We start from the raw sequence: 19,598 nt of genomic DNA on the forward strand, positions 1-19,598 counted from the left end.
TCTTCTGTAGAATCTCCTGTACAAAAACAGGCCATATGGAGGTATGTACTTCTAGAATGTCTTCTACAGTCCAGTCTTGCAGACTTCCATTTGTCAGGGAAAAGGCTGTAAAAAAGGGCACAAGCCTTATGTTTTTAGCCTACTTTCCTAAGGAAAGGAGTCATGCACTAACGTACTCCCTGGCAGTAATGCTTTCTCCCCCTTAAACATGCTTAAACGGAGCACGTTGCACAATTTCAAACAAGTTTGAAACTGTGGGTTTGTTCACAAAGACACTAGATTCCTGCAAATTTTATGAAAATAGGCCAGGTAGAGGGTGATGCTCTGCATTCCTGTTGGAGAAAAATGCTGTAACCATAAGCTTAGACCTTAGCCCAGAGAAGCCATGTGGGAACTCAACTGTAATTAAGAACATCATGGGAAACAAGGGGTGTATTGGTTCAGCTGCTCATGAATCTCCTGCTCACTGATAATAGAAAAGGTAATGTTAATATTAACAGGGGTAGTGTAATTATACAACACGATTTGTGTAGCTTGGTAAATCAGGCGTATCTGAGCAACACGAATATTAGTATGGCCAAATGCAGGATTGCCCACAAAGGCATGCAAAATAGAAATAGTGGACACAAGTATAAAATGATATATTGGGATATATCAACATGGCTTTTGTAAAGGGAAGTAGTGCATTCTGAAGAGTGTCTATATATGTGGCAAGCAAGGTTGGTTGACAGAATCTCCTTAGCCAAAAGCATTTGACAAAGTCCCTCACCAGAGGCTTGTGAAGAAATTATACTACTTTGGGGATAAAAGGGAAAGCCTTCAGATAAAAGAATTACTGCTAAAAATATGGAAAACAGACTAAGTGGTCATTTTTTACAGTGAAGTAATACAGGAAGGTCACTGGTGGAACTCTGGGATTTGTGCCAAAGCCCATGTTGTTATGTTCTGTATATTTGTAAGTGATCCATAAAAGGGCATGGATAGTGAGGTGGCAAAAGTTGCTAGTTTTGTGAAGTTATTTGGGAAAATAAAAAGGGAAATCCAGCTGGAAGAAGTTGGAGAAGGACCTGGCCATAAATGGTGGCTGGGAAATAAAATGGCAGCTGGTGTTCAGTGCTATTAAATATAAAGTGCTACAGGTGGGAGAAAACAATTCTGATTTTAAATACACAATGAAGAAGTCTTAGCTATCCATTAGTGCTCACTCTCGGCTATATATTAGTGCTCAATAAAGAAATCTTGCAATTATGTTATATGGTTCTTTGAACACTCAGTGCCCACTAGCTGTCAAAAAAAGCTAATTGAACATTAGAAACTATGAGCAAAAGGACAGAGAATAAAGCAGAAAACATCAGAATGTCACTGTAAACATCCATAATGCATTCACATCAGCAGTAACATCTGCAACTTTGGTCCCCCATCGCACAAAAGTTGTTGTAGAGCTGAAAAAGAAGAGAGGGTGACAAAGATTACAAAGAGTATGGAGGGGTCCCCATACAACAAATGGCTAAGGAGGCAAGAACAGTGCAGTTTGGAGGAGACAGAAATCAAGTAGCTGATAGAATCTTGAGTAAAATGGAAACAGTGACCAGAGGACGGTTGTTTTGTTCTGTTCTACGACAGCCATTCTGTTCTTGTTATGAAGAATGAATTATTTTGCATTTACAGAACAGAGGACAGTGGCTTAGAAGTGATGACACTGAAAAAAGATGTTGTGTAGTGGCAGATAATCAGCTGTCCTTATTTCCAGTGCAGCTCAATAGCTGAGAACCCAGACATGACCCTCAGGTGCATGGTAAAGGAATAACACATAGAAGCAGATGGACAGACAGACCGCTGTGCAGGATTAGTAAGATCATTAAGAACTGTCTTCAGTTCTGGGATTTTAAAATCTGTTTCATTACCTTTCAAATCCCTATGTATCTATTACAGATTATTATATTTTGCTTGGAAATAGTTGCTATTGGCCAGTGTTTTGCCCTGCGTATCGATGAAAGCCTGTATTTGGCTGAGCCAATAACGCAACATGCTTTTAGTTGCAATAGTAAATATGCCTCTCTAACAACCACTTACCATTTATAAAAATACTTACATGTGCAAATATGAACATTGCCACTCTTTGATGATAGTTGACAGGAGTAATGATGTTATCCTTACAATCTCTGTGAGTCGGAAGAGCTATAAGGCCAATTTTATACTTAAAATAACAGTGGTAAGGAAGATGCTGGAAATTTTGGTGACATACCAAGGGAAAAAATTGTCATCAGCTTTCTGCATCTGTTCAACTGCTTCTGAGGTAACTCTCCTCCATTCAAGGGCTTCTCTCACTGAATAGAGAACTTTGGGGGGACAGCAACAGCCCTTTGAGCCAAGGCTAGCCAGATCCAGTGTGAACTCTGTCAACTGCAGACCTGCTGTTGCCCAAGGGAACAAAAGTATTTTTCTTCCTCCACATCTTTCTGTGCTACATCATTGGGATTTGATTCACTCAAAGCATGTCTACAAGAGTAGACCAGAGATGACTAGGACAGCAAACAGGATATGGCCTTATGCTTCACTGGCCACTGAAGTCATCCCCCAAAATGAGCACAGAGGCATTTACTAACTAGGCCTGTTTGAACTATATTCTTAACATGATCCAATGATTAGGCTAAAGTATCTCTTTTTAACCTACATTACACAGTCCTGTGATACGAGAAGTCTCCTGTGCATGTGCCAGTGGACTCTTCAGATCGTTCCTTTGATAAAAATGAACAGCATTTCTGAAATCTCTAGCCTGAATATACAGGTTTTTGGGGGTATAATCTGGTATGGTAGTTGCCACACCTGCATGAATGCAGTCAATAGCCAGAGCTCGTGCCAGTTCCTCAGTTTCTAATGAGTGTAATTAGGTGTTCAGAGATTAAAAGAGCCAGTGATTGTTTTAAAATATCACTGAGAACACTGATGCTTTTCAAGATGCTCAGGACAAAGCTGAAATATCTGCAAAAATAGCATACATTTCTCATTTCTGAAAGAGAAACCATTTGAAAAAAAAGAAAGAAACCCACACAACTGTGTAGTGAGCAGTGAGAAATCTGTAGTTTATCACTTTTTCCTTTCTCCTTTTCCTTATCCTGTTCTTGCCTGTTTTTTTAAAAAATAGACTTTTGGGGCCTTCAGATATGCCTGCTGTTACTTGTTCCTGTTGCAGCCCCATCTGCAAGGTCACAATGACATGTGCTGCAGATATGAGGGGCTTCTTGTACAACATGTGTTGGACCTGGGGGACCATCAGGATTGTTGAGCAAGGCATTCAAAGGGGATTTATATAGTAAAGTTCCCTTCTGCTATCTAACTGCAATGCAGGCTTTGGAAACCAATTCTTGGCCTTTGCTCAAGATCACAGTTTTGCTGGTTTATTGGTTTAGTTCTCTGCTAAATGAATTAATTAGATGGGCTTTTCCTTGGTTGTTTCATCATACGAGCTGAGCTTTCCCCATGTGTGGTACCCCTTGGTATTACTGATGATGTTGATTGTCCAATTGGCCTTTACAACACCGAATGAAAGTAGAGAATACTTTCTCCCTGCCTTCTCCTACAGAAGAGCTAGGTATTGGCTATGTGACTGTACCAAACAGGTTATCCCTCATAAAAAGTCAGGCAATTGCCAGCAGGTATTTGTCACCTTTTTACGCTTGCGTAGGGCAACCTGCCTGCTTCCATTTACTATAAGTGCAGGAAGCGAATCATTCCTTGTCAAGGGGATGAGCCTCCCACAGTCGGGAAATCCATTTAAATTAACAGCCATGTTTCAAAGCCCTCTTGCAATGTCATCTCATCCACGCTTCCTCTGAAGTGCTTTATTAAAGAGTGGGAGTGACAGAGGTAATAGAAGCCACATTCTCAGTCTTGTCCTAATAATGGAGGTTAAATATATTCCTACAAATGCCCCTTGGCGCCTTTGAATGTGTGGATGCATCACTTACACAAATACATTATAATAAGCAAATTATTTTACAGGATTCAGTTCTTAACATCTTTTGTACATTTCGTTTTAGCTGCCAATTATTTGAAAATGTGCAGAAGGGCAGTTTGTTCTTTGTTTTATCTGAGGTAGTATTACATCTGTCACACAAACCATATGGTTTTATATCATCCCTAATTACCATCATTTGCACACATGATGGCAGATTTAGGAGTCATGTCCAGTCAATTATCCAACAGCAATTTTATGAAGCCTTTAAAATAACTGTAAGTGGCTCAATAAATGGTATGTTATGTAACTGGTAGGAAAAGTCTGAATTGTTATTTATAGCTATATTAAAGGGATATTGCAGGGTTTATATACCCATTTCAGCATTCTGCTTTTGTAAAGTTTACTATGGAGGCAGAACTGTTAACTCAGGAAGAGAAGTGCTCCACATGCTTGCCAGAATAGTTTCTTTTAAATAATAAACAAAAAGTTTGAAATAAATTTAGTAAAGAAGAATGTTCAGTGTTGTCCAAAGAAGAGATAAATTTATAAATATCTAGCCCTCCGGCAGAGGCCTGTCTAATTTACACTGCCTTTTACATTCAGCATGCGTCTTCTTTCGGCTTTTTAACGCCTTCAGAAATTAAACCTTTTGGCATGGCAGCTGCAGAAGACAAAGTCTTCCATTTTACTCATTTTAGGCAGCAGCAACCATCCATTCAGTGCAAAATGTGACAGTGGAATAGGGATGGTTTTAGCCTGTAAGGAAAGAAACCAACAAAATGATGCTATTTCAAGAGACGTGTTTACATGTTGTGTACTCACAGCTCTGAATAGAGCAGTTCTTGTACCTGAGGCTATTCGAAAATGAGCCACAGTGTACCGCAATAATATATTAATTCAATTAAGCCTGCACTGTAGCAAACATGTATCTTGCTGCTGGATTTATCCTGAGAGCTATGCTTGCAATCTGTTTTGTAAAACAAAACAAAACTCAGTTCCAAGAAAGGTCATATCACAGCTCTTTTCTTACTTGTAACTCCATCCATATATATTCTATGTAATTTATGAGGAAAAAAAGCGTCAGATCCTTGCTTCTCAGAAGCCCTTTTTCTGTGCTCACCTTTAACTACTGCGAAGGAAGTAAGCTGGTTTTGGCAAAGCGTGTGTGTGCCTGCATGTGTTCCCAGCTGGCCAGGGCTGCACAGCTGTCTGCACCTTTTCTTTAAAATGAGCACGCCAGAACAGCATTGAATCACTAAGGGTACATTTTACTAGAACACAAATCGGGAGGTTGCCATTTACTGAAAGAAGACCTGGGTGAGAGATTTAAATCCTCCTTTGCCCTTGTGGATTGGGCTTCTTCAGTTTTATGCCTGTCCTAAATTGCAGTAAACTCCATACATTCCCCTGGGCAAACATCTTTCTGTCATGTCTGAAGCTTGGCTGTGAGCGTGCTCACATCCCTCTCTCCCAGGGAGCGTCTCCCAGGCTGCAGTCCTATGTTAACTTAAGTCAATCCAAGCCAGTGCTGCTCTGTTCCTGTCCCCTCCTTTGCTGGGGCGCAAATCCTCATCCAGCCTCACAGTTTGGGGAGCTAAGCTGCCCAAAAGCAACCTCACACTCATTAGGTTTTGGCCCCTCCTGGTCCTTGACTTGACTTCCAGGGGGATCAAAGGACCAAGAGGAGCCGCACTTGAGGGCTGGTAACCGTAGCACTTCTTTTCCACAGCATGGCAGGATCTCACCTTGCTTTTTGGGAGGCCCTGCTTGACACAGAATGCATCAGCCAGAACGAAGTAAACAGCCACTTCTTGCCTGCTGCCTCACCACATGTTTTTTTAATCACAAATAGCATAGTAAACTGTCAGCAAAGGAACCAGGAAACAGATAACGTCTGTTAAACACAAGTAGACATACTTGGGCGCATGCATGGGCACACACGGAGAATAATAAGCAGCCAGCTGAGGAGGGAGCAGGCAGGACACGACGTTCCCAGGTGAACACCTCTACGTGCCTGCAATAGTTTGCTCAGATCATTTCAGCCTCACCTTGCCCATAGCCAGGTTGTACGTTCCTGCCTTGGGCAAGAATGGGGGTGGGGAGGGGCAACTGTTGGGTCAGCCTCTGGTGTTTCATCTAGGAGCTACAGCACTTCCCGTTACTCAGACTGTCAAACTGAGTTTAAACCCAGCCTTTTTGAGAGAAAAGGTTGGTCTGTTATTTGCCAAGAGCCAAAATTATATACCCAAATAGCAAAGTGTGTCTGTTCTCATGAACTCAGTATGGCAGAGCTGATACCAGGACACCCGGTGGGAGAGGTCCATGAAGTGCTGGGAAGGAGCTCATTACGAAGGAATCGACCTTCTTTTTACACAGGAGAATGACAGCATTTTGCTTTACATAATTAGGTTGTTGATTTAAAAGTGATACCAAATACAAAACTGCTCAGCAAAGGACGTGCAGGGTTTCATAATTAAGAGCCTACCCTGAAGATCTGTGGACATTTCTAACATTACATAAGAATCATATTAGCTGCGCTGTATATTTTCTGCTTCATTAAACCATTGCTTTATTTAGTTCCTCTGATTTGAATAATCTTTAGTATTTAAAAAAATATGCCAGGACACACGCACGCTCTCTTTGTGTGTGGTTCACATTCTGGATTAATTCCTGTATTAATTAGGAAATATGCTGAACATTAGTCTCAAAAATTGTGGTTTTTTTCCAGGAAGGAGAATGGTTTGAGGAAGACAGAAACACCAACTAAATATTTACCAGGAAAGAGAGATTCTGAAGCATTATTGGTGATAAGAAATAGGTTTCTAAGAGAAAGCATGTATCAGACTGGAAGCTTTATATGAGGCTGAGTAGCAAATACGAGAAATGGAAGAGCTGAGGACAACAGGAATGGGGAAAGCCAACAGAGCAGAAAGAAATGGGATTGCATGGGGACTAGATTATATAAAGATTTCCTAAGGGAAGGAAGTCTGGGTTATGTGAGGCTGTCATAAAATGGGCTTACCTTGGGTGAAATAATTTATAGTATGTGGCACGTTTGCTGTTTTGCAGAGGGAGATGTCACCTTTAAAAGTGTTGTTGCAGCTGCTGTGGCTTTCTTTTACCCTTGATATATTTTTAAGCAAATTAGTGATAAGGAAACAAATAAAAAGAGCTTTGTTGATAAAGTATGCCATTTCTCCAGTCTCCAGGACCTCACGTACGCCAAATAAAGTGGTCTTCAAAAAGAAATAAAAGACAGAAAAAAATTAAGGAATAGGTCTCCCTTTTACCAAGTGATTATGTGGGATTTAGGGATGGTGAACGTGGCAGGGACCTAGAGGCAGTACTTGAATAAAAGAAAACAGAAAGGCAAAATATTGCACAAGGGCTCCCTGTCAGCTAAAGAGAGGTCTGTGCCAGCCAGTGAGGGGAAATACAGACATGTTCATATTGAGGAATTGCCAGCTCAGGTCTCTCCGGGCTCAGGATCTGTGAACTGTGCTCTATTACTTGGTGTAGACAGTTTAAATCCACTTTTGTCCTGCTCTTGAATTCTCCCTGGGGTGACTGCCACATCCACAACACAAAGGGCAGGGCAGGACCTTGCCATAACTCAGCTTGTCTTCGTTTTCATAGAACAGCAGTAAAACTTGCACATAAAACAAAGGCCTTCCCAATATTACATTATTTGTTCAACAAGATATTTGAACTATTACAACTCTACATGTCATTTTTGCAGCATCTTTCACAGAAGAATGATGTGCACATGATCTCCTTTGAAAACGTACAGAGACTCTTGGAATTCGCTTCCCTACATACTTTCAGCAATGACTTTGATCTGTTATGCACAAAAATAAGGAGTGCTGATTTTTAAAAAAGAAGGGTTGTAATACTTTTTTTTTTTTCAGAGCAGAATGAGGTCACTAAAAAGATCCATCAAACATAGGAGCTACTCTCAAACAATGCACTTCTTGTTTGTCAGACTCAAGAGGATGAAAATTGCTACTTTAAAAAAACACGTACACAATGTGAGAGGGCAAGGTCTTGATCTTAGGCATCACCACTCTGCAGTTGGTGGGGTGATGTGAAAAACAGACTATGGAAATAAGTAACTGCTCTTTAATTTCAATATTTAACAATTCTTTCCCATGTTTTCATGTCGGTGAGAGATTGCAAGTTATTCCCTTAAGCAGCTCATAAACAGAAGCAGGGAACAGTATTTGGGTTTTCTTGTTGAAAGGAAATTGCCTTTGATCTGTCTCATGTCATTGTGACCCAAGGGGCATTTGTGACTAACAGATGACTGATGAAGTTTCTTTCTTGCAGTACGATATTGTTGGACATTCAGGAGATGGCTTTGACATCGCCTTGGTTGAGAGTGACAGAGTTCCTAAGAACAATAAGCAAAGACTAGAGGTTCTAAAGGTAAATCCTACTGATAAATGATGCTGGATAATTAAGGATTTTGTGACTGCAAAGATGAAATTGTAGGTGGGTCACAGAATGCAAAACATAAGGAGAGTAAAATAGAAGAAAGACAAGAAAGCAAAACCTGTGTATTTGCATAAAACTGAAACAGGACCTTTCAGAGACATGGGAGAAAACAAATTATGCCAAAATTGTAAAAGCTAGATATGCTTTTTTCTGGACTGCTGTGTCATAAATTTTGACTACCTGGCAAAGGATATAGGAAGTTTCAAGCATTATACAGTGATTTAGGTAGCTCTACCTAAATCATATGGTGATACTATTAACGCGTAAGTGACTAATTTAAACTGTAGAGGGATCCCAGGTCAGTGATTTAGCCTGGTACCTTCAAGAAGTAATGTGTCACAGTAGCAGTGGGAAAATGTGTCAATGCTAGACTAAAAATGTGTTAAATCACAATTGCAAAGTGAGTGTATTCACCAAGTTTTTATTGTAATAGGATGAAGAAAAATTGAATATATTTTAGGATTTACCTGGTTGGCAGCTTGATAGGTTAGAACTGTGTATTTGAGCTTCTTCCAAAAATTATTTTTAAAAGATGGGAAGCTATTTGTGTTAGAAGGACTGGATTTTCTCATGTCTAAAACTCCTTGCCTTCTGCATAGGAAACAGCTTCTTCAATGAAAACAGTGTATTTATTTCGTAACAGCTCAGACAAAATGTTTCAACATTTTTAAAACTTGCTGTCACTCTCAGGAGTTGGATATTTGGTAATAGCTGTGACACTACTAGGGTTTGGAAGTCTAATGCAAATTATAAACAGGCAGGAGCTGGTCACAGTATTTGGGAAACTAAGCCCTTTTTCTTCCTTAAATACATAGAAGTGTAGCTACTCAAACTGGAGCTGATCAAAGTATTTTACCTTCCCTGAAGCCCAGTCTAATTACATCCATGCATGTGTTTTGATTGTTTGACCCACTGTGTTTTTAAGTGATGCCTATCTTAAAATATGACATATTATATACAGAAATCTGCCTCTTCTGAAGTATCTAGAGCACTGTCCACATTTCAGAAGCAACCCCTAATACAGCATAACTGAATATTTACTCCCTCCTGCGCCAGCTGAAATGAATGTTTACTCCTGAAGTTATCTTACATATTTCCATTTGTTTATGCTATGTACACAGATCATGCATGCCCATGCTCAGTTCTGCATGAGTGGAGACCATACCTTGGAAGGGACAGAGCATGCCATTCGTCACATTGCCAAGGAAGAGGCTGATGAGTATTTTGTTATTGTCTTGAGTGATGCAAATCTTGAGCGATATGGTATTCAGCCATCAAGGTTTGCCCAGGTCTTGACCACCAATGCTCAAGTTAATGCTTTTGCCATATTTATAGGATCCTTAGGAGACCAGGCAGATAGGTAAGTATATTTGGTTTATGCCTAATGTAGCTTTCTTTGTTTCCATTCATCATAAATATAAACTAAGCTTTTATTGCAGTGAAGTTAGGTATAGTTGCCCATGCTGGTGTTCTGCATAAGGTTTTGATCATAGCGTCATAAAATCACAGAATGGTTTGGGTTGGAAGGGACCTTTAAAGATCATCTAGTCCAACTGCCCTCCCATGGGCAGGGACATCTTTTCAATAGATCAAGTTTCTCAAAGCCCTGTCTAACCTGACCTTGAACACTTCCAGTGATGGGGCAACATGTTCCAGTATCTCACCACCCTCATTGTAAAAGATTTCTTCCTTATGTTCAATCTAAATCTACCCTCTTTCAGTTTAAAACTGATGCCCCAGGTTCTGTCACTACATGCCCTTGGTAACAAGTCTCCCTCCATCCTTCTTATGAGCCCCCTTTATGTACTGAAAGGCCTCAGTAAGGTCTCCTTGGACCTTTCTTTTCTCCAGAGTGAACAACCCCAACTCTCTCAGCCTTTCTTCATAGGAGAGGTGTTCCAGCCCTCTGAGCATTTTCAGGGCCCTTCTCTGGACTCAGTCTGACAGGTCAACGTCTTTCTTGTGCTGGGCACCCCGGAGCTGGACACAGTTCTCCGGGTGGGGTCTCACCAGAGTGGAGCAGAGGGGGAGAATCACCTCCCTCGACCTGCTGGCCACGCTTCTTTTTATGCAGCCCAGGACACAGTTGGCTTTCTGGGCTGCAGGTGCAGATTGCTGGCTCATGTCCAGCTTTTCATCCTTTTTTCATTCTTCTTTTCAATTATCTACTAGTAAGGAGCAGTAGCTTCTGCCTTGTGTCAGGGAGGAAACTGGTTTCTGGGTCCGTGCAGACAACCCTTATGGCCAGCTAGTGCAGAGCATTCTGTGCATCCAAAGGGAGAACCTGAAGCCATCGTCCCACTGGAGGATGTGTACTGTCCCTGTAAGCAACACCACTCCGCAGTCATGACAGAGTCATGGTGCCTTTGCCGTTGTCCAGTATGCGGTTTGAATGTGTGGACCTAAGAAAAGAGATTAAAGTAAGAGAAGCTGAAGTTTAATGGTCTTCAAAACTGCCAAAAATTTGACTCAGGTACTCCCCTTGTGTTAGAAACATAAATTCTTTGGAGTCTGAGCCAGTATGCCTATTTTTAGTGCTACTACATAATTTCACTTCAAATTGTTTGGGCACAGGGGAAAAGAAGGAAATTGTGTCCCAGGTGTCCTTCAGTTCCACATCCAGTACATGCGGCAAAAAGCTGGTATAGCCACAAAAAAGCCTTTTCTGCTTCTGTTCAAGTCTTCAACTAGAGCAGAATGAGAGAAGGAAATTGACCCTCGGTACATAGTTTTAGTCAGTAAAGAGTTGAAAGATACATCTGCACAGCCACCATTAGTCACGTCTGCAGGTCTGTACATCAGAGCTGCGTTATGCATGAGAAGAGAATCCATTCTGAAAGATAATAATTAGAAAAGTCCTTTTACTTCTGCTAGGAATAAAAAAATGAAAAGGCATTGGCCATATCCTGCTATGTAAGAGGAGATCTTATAATTGCCTAGTTCACTGGGTATGGAAAATGCACACAATGCTGTCACTGAAATGCATTTCTGTGTACGTGGAAGCACAGAATTAGACAAAGCCTTCCTGTAACTGCTGTGGGGGAAGAAGAAGGGAATTCTCTATTGCAGCTTCTTTAAAAACTCACTTTAAAAGTGAGACTTAACAGCATTGGAGAAATGGTGTGGCATATAAATTCCTTTAAAAAGGAGTGAAAAAATGAATTCTAAGCCTGCTGACTGGACATGAGGGAGATGGGGTTTGTAACATGCACCTTGTTTAGCTTTTTTAAGGGGCTGGGGGTGGGGAGTGGGGTTTAGCAGTGAATAAAAATGTGTCAGGCTAGTATTGGCAGAAAAATATCTTTCCATCTAATCTGCTGTGATCTCAAAAAGGAAGTACAAAGAGCACATTTATAATCACTGGAGGTGTTGAACTGAAAGAGCGGTGGGTTTGTGTTAATCTGTTTAGAGTAAGTAAATATCTTCATTTCCAGAGTAAATCTCTAGCTGCCCTCAGAAAACCTGTTGTGGTAATACCTCATGGGGTCACTGGTACCTTGAACAAAATGGAATTTTTTACATGTCTGAAAGAGGGCGTGAATAGAAATCTCTAGAAACACTTTAATTGTCCTGCTGGAAGGACCTCTGTGACTTAGCTGCCCTCAGTGTTTCCTCCCGCTGCTGCTTTCCCAAGCCTTTAATTGCATGGTGAAGCAACGTGAACGGCATGGACTGGGAAGGTATTCAAAAGGAAAAACATCCGTTCTTAAGGAACCCTGGCTTGTGGTAGGGAAGATAATTTGAAATGGTAATTGTGTCTTGTCCCTCATTCTGCTCCATAGGCTGCAGAGGACACTACCAGCAGGTCGGTCTTTTATTGCCATGGATACCAAAGAGATCCCCCAGATTTTGCAGCAGATCTTCACATCTACCATGTTGTCAAGTGCCTAAGCATCACTGATGCCACGGTGTGTGCATTCAAAGAAGAAGCCCACTGCAGCTGGAGATGCAAACCCTAAAGCAGAGGATAAACACAGTTATTAATAAAATACGTACTGTTCTCTAATCAGCAAAGCTATCCAAAACTGCACAACAGCTGGCCTGTAAAATTTCACCCAAAAATCCCTCAACCAACTTAGCGCGTTCAAAGAATTGCAGCAGGGCAGAGGTAAACGGCTGGATGGCAGCAGAGTGAATGTTTTTCCGGAGGGACAAATAAATAAAGGACAGCTTGTGATCATTCCTCTGCCTGCCATGTTGCCAGTACTACAAGTTTTATTGAACACAGTTCGCTGGGATTTGATAATGTTATGCACGGCAGAGCCAGGCAATCTGTTTCAGTGTCTTGCGTGTGTATATTTGAGTGGGTAGTAACCTCCATCTCATTTAAACAGGACTGCTCTTGTCAGGCAGGAAACCCTTCCTTCCTCTGCTGTTGCTTTCTTGTCCTGATGGGCACTGGGGCTTCACTGCTGGATGCTGGAAACAATGGAGCAGTTCGGAAACACTGACCGTCACGTGTAAACATTCATTATCTGATCAGGCACAGCGCTCAGAGTTGTCAGATCTAGAGAAAGTGGCTGTTACGAAGGAAAACAAAACAAAAATAGATTTATTCAGTTCCGCCTGTGAAAAGTAAGGGGAAAGGGTCAAAATGGTCTTAAGAACCCAACAGCCACCGTTTCCAAGGAGGGAATTACTGCCACATTTCCTTTGCATGACTGATGAAGCTGTCCTGCTGCACTGTTGCCCAGAATCCCTGGGATGGCCTCGGTACATGCAGGTGCCTTTTTGATTGGAAAACAAAAAAGTTGCTAATGCTTTGCTAGAGCTCCTTCCTGATCTGTTTTGCTTGGGTCTTCTGAGGATGAAACTGGAAGAGAGATCTAGGCATGAGAAAATAAGTTCTTTTTTATAAAGGAAGAGGAAAAAAATCTATTTTTATTTTAGCAAGATATCTGTGTTGGGGTATATTTAATATCTAGGATAGTTATAAAGACTTATTTTATAATTCAGTTGGCTGGTGTTTGGCTTGTCCCATAAGGCAGTAACTCCTCTTTATTTACTAAAGAATAGATACCTTGTGCTGCGCCAGGAACATTGGAATACTTGATGAATTGAATGTATGATTTAATTAAGCTGGCGTGAGGGGCGTGCATCATCACTGATTCTCTGCTGATATTAATTTGAGAGTAACTGAACAGAAAAAAGTCAGGGGAGGGTACTTATAGAAATCTGAAGGAGGAATTGCAATATTCCACATCTGATATTTCTCTTAATCCCACAGTTGCTCAAACTGCACTGTGAGCAGTATCCTTGGAGGGGATAAAGATTAATTTGATCCCGTTAAATACAACCATCAGTGTTTGAAAGGGTCCAGTTTCTAGTGGTCATTCTCTACTCCATCGGTCCTGCAGCAAAAATTGTTACCAGACCATTAAAAATGTCACATATTTAGGATGTGTTTCAAAGCCTGGCCAGCTTTGAAGCTCTTTAGGGCAAGAGAGGACGGAAGATATTTTTCAAAGGCTTGTTGGTATTGTTATGATAACTATATATGTGAAAACAAAGAGGTTGAAGATGCAATTCCTGTTTGGAGAGAAGGGAATTGGGAGGAGAAGGTTGAGAAGGTTATCCCTGGCTGGGACAAATGCATGTACATGCACATACACACAGATGCGGCTACTGAGGGGAAGTACTCTTCAAAATATAAATATCTTGGTCCTGTAAACATATGATGCGATACTAAATGCAATAAAGAACTGGCATATTCATAAATCTGTTATGAAATGTTTTTTTTACGTGGAAATTGCTTCAGCATCTCTGCTTTTATTGCCAGCAGTCCTTCAAAAAAGAATAATTTTATTACAGTTAATTAGCAAATGTGCTATACACTTTCTAGATTGAGTGGATAAACTTTCTCACCTCAGATTCACATGCAGTATAATACTGTTATCTATACTGTATAAAAATAGGGTTATTTAAGAGAAGCTAAGGTAAATCCAACTTTAAACCTTTTATTTTATTATCCCTGCACATTATATTTCATGTCGTGCTATTTAAAGTTACCTTTCTGTAGTGTTTGGCTTTATTCTTTGTTTCAGGAGATGTCTGTTGTGTTTCAGTTCACATTCCATGGGCCCACAGGACACGTTCATGTCTGGGGCCCGGCTCGGCCGGGAGGGCGGCTGGCAGGGGGTAGAAGCAGTTCCCAGTGGACTTTGAGAGAAGGGGAGAATAAATGAATGAAACATTCTTGGGGTTTTTTTTCAGTTCAGAAGGAGGGGGTTTGGGTTTTGCTTTTAACAATGCTTCATTGCAGAGCATATTTGACCTGACAGCGTCTCTCTAAATTTTAACAATTTAGGGCAAAATTTTCCTGGGGCCGTGCATCGCTCACCTGCTTTTAATGCCTGCCGCTACCCCAGGGAAATCAAAGCCACAGCTGTGCTTTTCCCTGTCTCACAAGGACTGGCAGTGTTATCTCACAGCTCAGAAATTCAGCAAACATTCTTCTTTCATGTTGCTGGGACTTGCAGAGCTTCTTAATATGCATTTATTTTTAATTAGTAAAATACTTAAGAGTAACGTGGCTTTGTTTAACTAACAGCAGCACCAGCGACTGCTCTCATTGCAATGCATGTGCCAGTGCTGTGTGTCACTCATTCCCTTGGAAAGCCTTTAAGGTATTTTTCATCTCTTCTCACAGCTTGTTAAGGCACTTTCACACTCATCATTTTTTATGAAAAGGCATGTTTCGGTGAGTGAATAGAGCTGCCGGTCGGAGCGGGTCCTGACCTATCACTAATGCTTTAATAGCATTAGTCACATCAGCAGTAGTGATTTTAACTACCTCTTATAATGCAGATTTTGGTCTAGTTCTGTTTACATATGGAATGTGTTCGTACTCACTAGCCAGTTAGTAACAGTGTGCAGTCATTCTGGATTATTATTTAACTGAGGTGCAAGAATAATACAGAAAGCCCAGGCAGATGTCATTTCAGTCAGAGCAATGCACGTTCAACATTTAGAGGCATAAGCAGCTTCACACAACTATGGGTAAAAGTGATGGGCTAGCACAAAGTGCAAGGAGAGTAGGAAGGACTTTTGAATCTTTGAATCCAGCAGTCTTTCCCCCCCCACCCCCACCCCCCGCTTCTTTCCTTTACCAACACTAGGTGTCAAACATTAAGTGCAAATCTCATGCTAGAGCTTTTCTATTAGCCTGATAAAATTAAGGCTAAAGATCCTAGTCACTGATCAGATATACTGATGTAATATTTGAGCAGACAAGCATTCAACAGGAGAGATAGATTCTGTATTATATGTGCAAAATCAAGCCAAAAAAAAGAACCCTGATGCCTGGTTGAGAGTACAGGTAAGAGATGCAAGAATACCAGAGGTTTTCTTTAGCTATACAGTTACGATTATATTTTTGTTAATTATTAGAAAACAAGTATTAAAATAATTTGGACAATTAATTAAAAAAAACAAGCAGTTGTGCTGTGTTGGCTATTGCACATAATTGTGTTATTAATAAACAATATTCCTATAAAAATGAGAATGTACAAGGTATTTATTGAGAAATAAAAATACAATTCCCAACCATGTATCGAATCCAGAAATCTGATTTGAAAACATAATTGTTGTACAGAACCTCTAGATTAGAAAAGGTGCTGGGTTAGTTAGTGCTTTAATTGCTACTGTCTTAGTGAAAATAGGTAAAGCTCTTCAGTGTCTGCTGTAAATGTAAGGGAAGTTGTTGTTCAGCTCCTAGGTAGTTCTGCTTTGGGGGAAAACATCAATTTTGGCCCCATCTTTAACAAAACACAAAGAACAATTTGCATTTCGTCATTTACTATTCTTTCTGCCAGCATCTGGGGAGAGCAAACCAGACTCTGTTCTGACAATGAACCTTTTAGCAAAGCAAGGTCAACATTTCTCGCTCTCAGCCCCTCTGTCTGCTGTGTACTAACAGCATTCAACACGTGGAAGCATCTTACATGGTCCGTTACATGTGGAAGACATTTTACCTGATACAATAGTTGTCCAGCAGTCCCTGAATATCACACAAGGTAAGCTGCTTGCTTTAACTCTGGCCTGGTGCCCTGGGTGTTACAGTTGGTGAATGATAGATACCGACGCCCAAAGCATTTGAGTGTTTTGGAACAGCCCAGTGAAGTCAAGAGCCTCCCACATCGGTTGAATTAAAATGCCTCCCACACCGTATGGGACTGTGCCACTAGGGATATTTTATCCAAGATGGTCTTGGTGTAGCTGTTTGATGTGCCCATGCTTTTTGATGGGAATGCTGGTGATCTCTAACTCGGGAATGTGTGATTGTTCAACAACCGTTTGTAGCGAACACATTCTCCCAGAAAAAAAGTACGCTTGCAAAGCAAATGGTTCAGCTGAAGGATTTAATCTTCTAGGAGACAGGCTTTACACCAGACATTTTAATCCTTAGAACCAGAAAAGGTCTGTCTTTAGCTGTTTTAGAAAGTCCTTTTGCAAAATTGCTGCACAAATACAACTATTATCAGTGGTTTATTTCTCAGTATGCACATTGCTGCAGGGCAATGCACAGTATCTATTCTGGACCAGCAATCCTGAGAAAGAGGAAAGCTAAGTTGTTCTCTGATACTGCAAGCATTGAAAGATTTTTTGTATTGTTCAGCCTTCAAACAGGTTAAAAAACCCAAGAGTTCACGATGTCATCAAAATAAACAGGTAACAAATTGTCTAACTCAGAAGTGCTTTTGCTTTTGAGATTGTTGTGACAACGTGAACAGCATTGTCACTGAATAAAATGTTTGAAAGTCAACTACATTTTCTGGGGAACGAGGGTATCTTGGAAGGTTTGAGGAAGAGATTCAACATTCTTCAGGATGAAGGTGATTGTGGGGTTTTTTTCAAAGATGAGGACAGCATTATAAAATCTGAATAACTTCCATAATTACCTGTTCTCCAACTTCTGACAGGATAAATAAGCATATGAAAATCTACTTTAAAAGCCCAAACAGATATCCTTAACATTACTCACAGCATCGTTAGTCTGAACATCTGGCATGACTGCATGCAGAAAAATTGTGTCCTCTGTGCTACACCTGTAGTGTGATTCTATTCAAGAAAGAACTAAGTTCAGCAATAGTTGGAAATGTGAAAAAACCATCTCAGATTTTGACCCTGGATGCCCCAGCCATCCCGTACAGTTTTGCTTTGGACAGGCTGAGCTGTGCAAAGCCAGGTAGGGCTGGAAACTGGACCCTGACCCTGGTTGCCCAAGGCTGCAGATCCTTACCAGCTGGGTGTAATCTGGCACCAGAGCTCCCCCATTTCCAAAACAACCATAAGGAAAGGGAGCAGGAAGGGGAAAAAAGGACAAATTCCTCCTTTTCAACCTGTCCAGCTTCCTGAACTGCCTTGTCTTGAGCACGGGTGCAAGCATGGTCAGGAGAGAGGTGGAAACATGCAGATGAAGGAGCAGGGCTGGGAAAATCCACCAGACAGGGCCACAGCAATAAAATTATCCACAACAAAAACCACATCCTAAAGCCAGGAGAGGCTCAGCAGAGGAGGCACGTTGGCTTACGCTGCTGGGACCATATGCAACAGAAAACCATCCTCACACAAGGTGGGTAGGCTCGGAGACAGCTCTCTGTTTCTAAAGTCAGCATCAGGTCAGAGCCATTGTGGTCCCATTGGCTTCAGCCCTTCACCTCTGTGCTTAAGCATCCTCATCAGTAACAGGCAGAAAATAAATTCCTTCTCTACCCCAGGCACATGTTCAGGATGAATTGAGACTTGTTAACATCATCAAACAGTGCCATGCGGGCTGCACTAAAACATGTATGTTCCCTGAATACTAATTTTGTGAGCTTTTTCCTTTTTAAATGCATGTAAGTTAGTTTCTTCTAGCACAAGCCAAAATTTTACAGTCCCTGGAACCTCTTACTGAGGGTGGAAACATACACTGAGCACCTATAAACTAAATACATTTCACAAATATGAAAGAAAAAAAAAAAAAAAAGAAAAAAAAAGTCCTTTTTCGATACCAGGACTTGGTACAAAACCATTCTTAGCAACAGCCTTTTCAGTTCAAATCATTAAACAAGTATGTTATGTTAACTTCTCAGGCCAGGCTCTCTGAGTAACATGACAATACTACATGCAGATGGTGGTTTGGAAAAAGTCCAAAAATAGCATTGCTTGGTTAGGAAAACATGTTGTATGGGAGATTGATACGAGGAATGGTGACCCAGATATTTTTGCTGTTGTCATGACTAAATCATGCTCCATGCCATCTGTACTAACATCTGCATTTCAGCTTGGATTGGTTCAGCATCCATAAGGTCACCTACTCTCGTTTCCAAATTGACAGTTATGAATAAATGTGGGGTTTTTTGAAAAAAATGCATTTGAGTAGGGACAGGGATGCTTCCCTGCCATGATTTACAGGGAAATGTTGAACCAAGGAACATGCTCCCTGTTATCATAGTATTGCACATGCTGTCCCCATCCCAAAAATATTTGGTGGTAGCAAAGGAGCAACCTTAGCATTGCCTCATCCCCTCCTCCAGCTCGGGCAGTGCAGGGAAGGGTAGTGCAGGGGCAAGGACATCCAGCCATCTCCCCTGGCCCGTGAAGCTCACGCTCCTCCATCCGAGCCGGTGACCCCGCCAGCTGTGCCTCTCCTGCCCCTTCCTTCCCCCCAGCTGGGGGTTGTGTCCACCTGGGACTCTGCCAGCTGCATTCACTGCTTCCGGCTCATGGGAAAGCCCAAAGTCCATTTTAATGAAAAACCCGCGAGCTCTGCATTCAGCAGCAGAAAGCGTGGCGGAAATGTGATGCACCAAAATGACACTAATTTTTCCCATCCAAATTATCTGAAACTGCTGTGCAGGTCCCTCCCACTCTCTGCTGTCCCCAGCCCCTGTGGTGGTCCTCAGTGAACAGCGGGTGAACAGGGAACACTGAAACTTCGTGTCCTCTTTCTCTGCTGTCACACTGAGGGGAAGGGACCGAGCACCTCACTGCATCCCTTTAGTACGAACTCACCTAATGTGCCCAAAATGAGGCAGATCATACTGGAGATACAGCTGCCATTGCCCTCCTCACTCCCTCAGTTTTTTGACATGACCTGCTTTCAGTGTGGCAGGGTTCCAAGAGAGCAGGCCAGATGCAAGAGGAAAAACGAGACCTTACC

The 19,598-nt window shown here is 41.4% G+C and overlaps 1 protein-coding gene across 2 annotated transcripts in view; it reads left to right on the forward strand.

The window, feature by feature from the left end:
• VWA8 (von Willebrand factor A domain containing 8) overlaps nucleotides 1-14,170 on the forward strand; it is a 185,946-nt gene extending 171,776 nt beyond the window's left edge. For both annotated transcript variants that reach the window (XM_037377396.1, XM_037377397.1), the window contains 3 exons: nucleotides 8,285-8,383; nucleotides 9,574-9,812; nucleotides 12,235-14,170. In XM_037377396.1, the coding sequence (XP_037233293.1) occupies nucleotides 8,285-8,383; nucleotides 9,574-9,812; nucleotides 12,235-12,343 (447 nt within the window). In that variant the 3' untranslated portion in view covers nucleotides 12,344-14,170. The remainder of the gene's footprint in view (nucleotides 1-8,284; nucleotides 8,384-9,573; nucleotides 9,813-12,234) is intronic.
• The last annotated feature ends 5,428 nt before the right edge of the window (nucleotides 14,171-19,598 follow it).

The sequence above is a fragment of the Falco rusticolus genome, chromosome 2 (genome assembly GCF_015220075.1).
Source record: "Falco rusticolus isolate bFalRus1 chromosome 2, bFalRus1.pri, whole genome shotgun sequence".
Classification (NCBI taxonomy): Eukaryota; Metazoa; Chordata; class Aves; order Falconiformes; family Falconidae; genus Falco; species Falco rusticolus.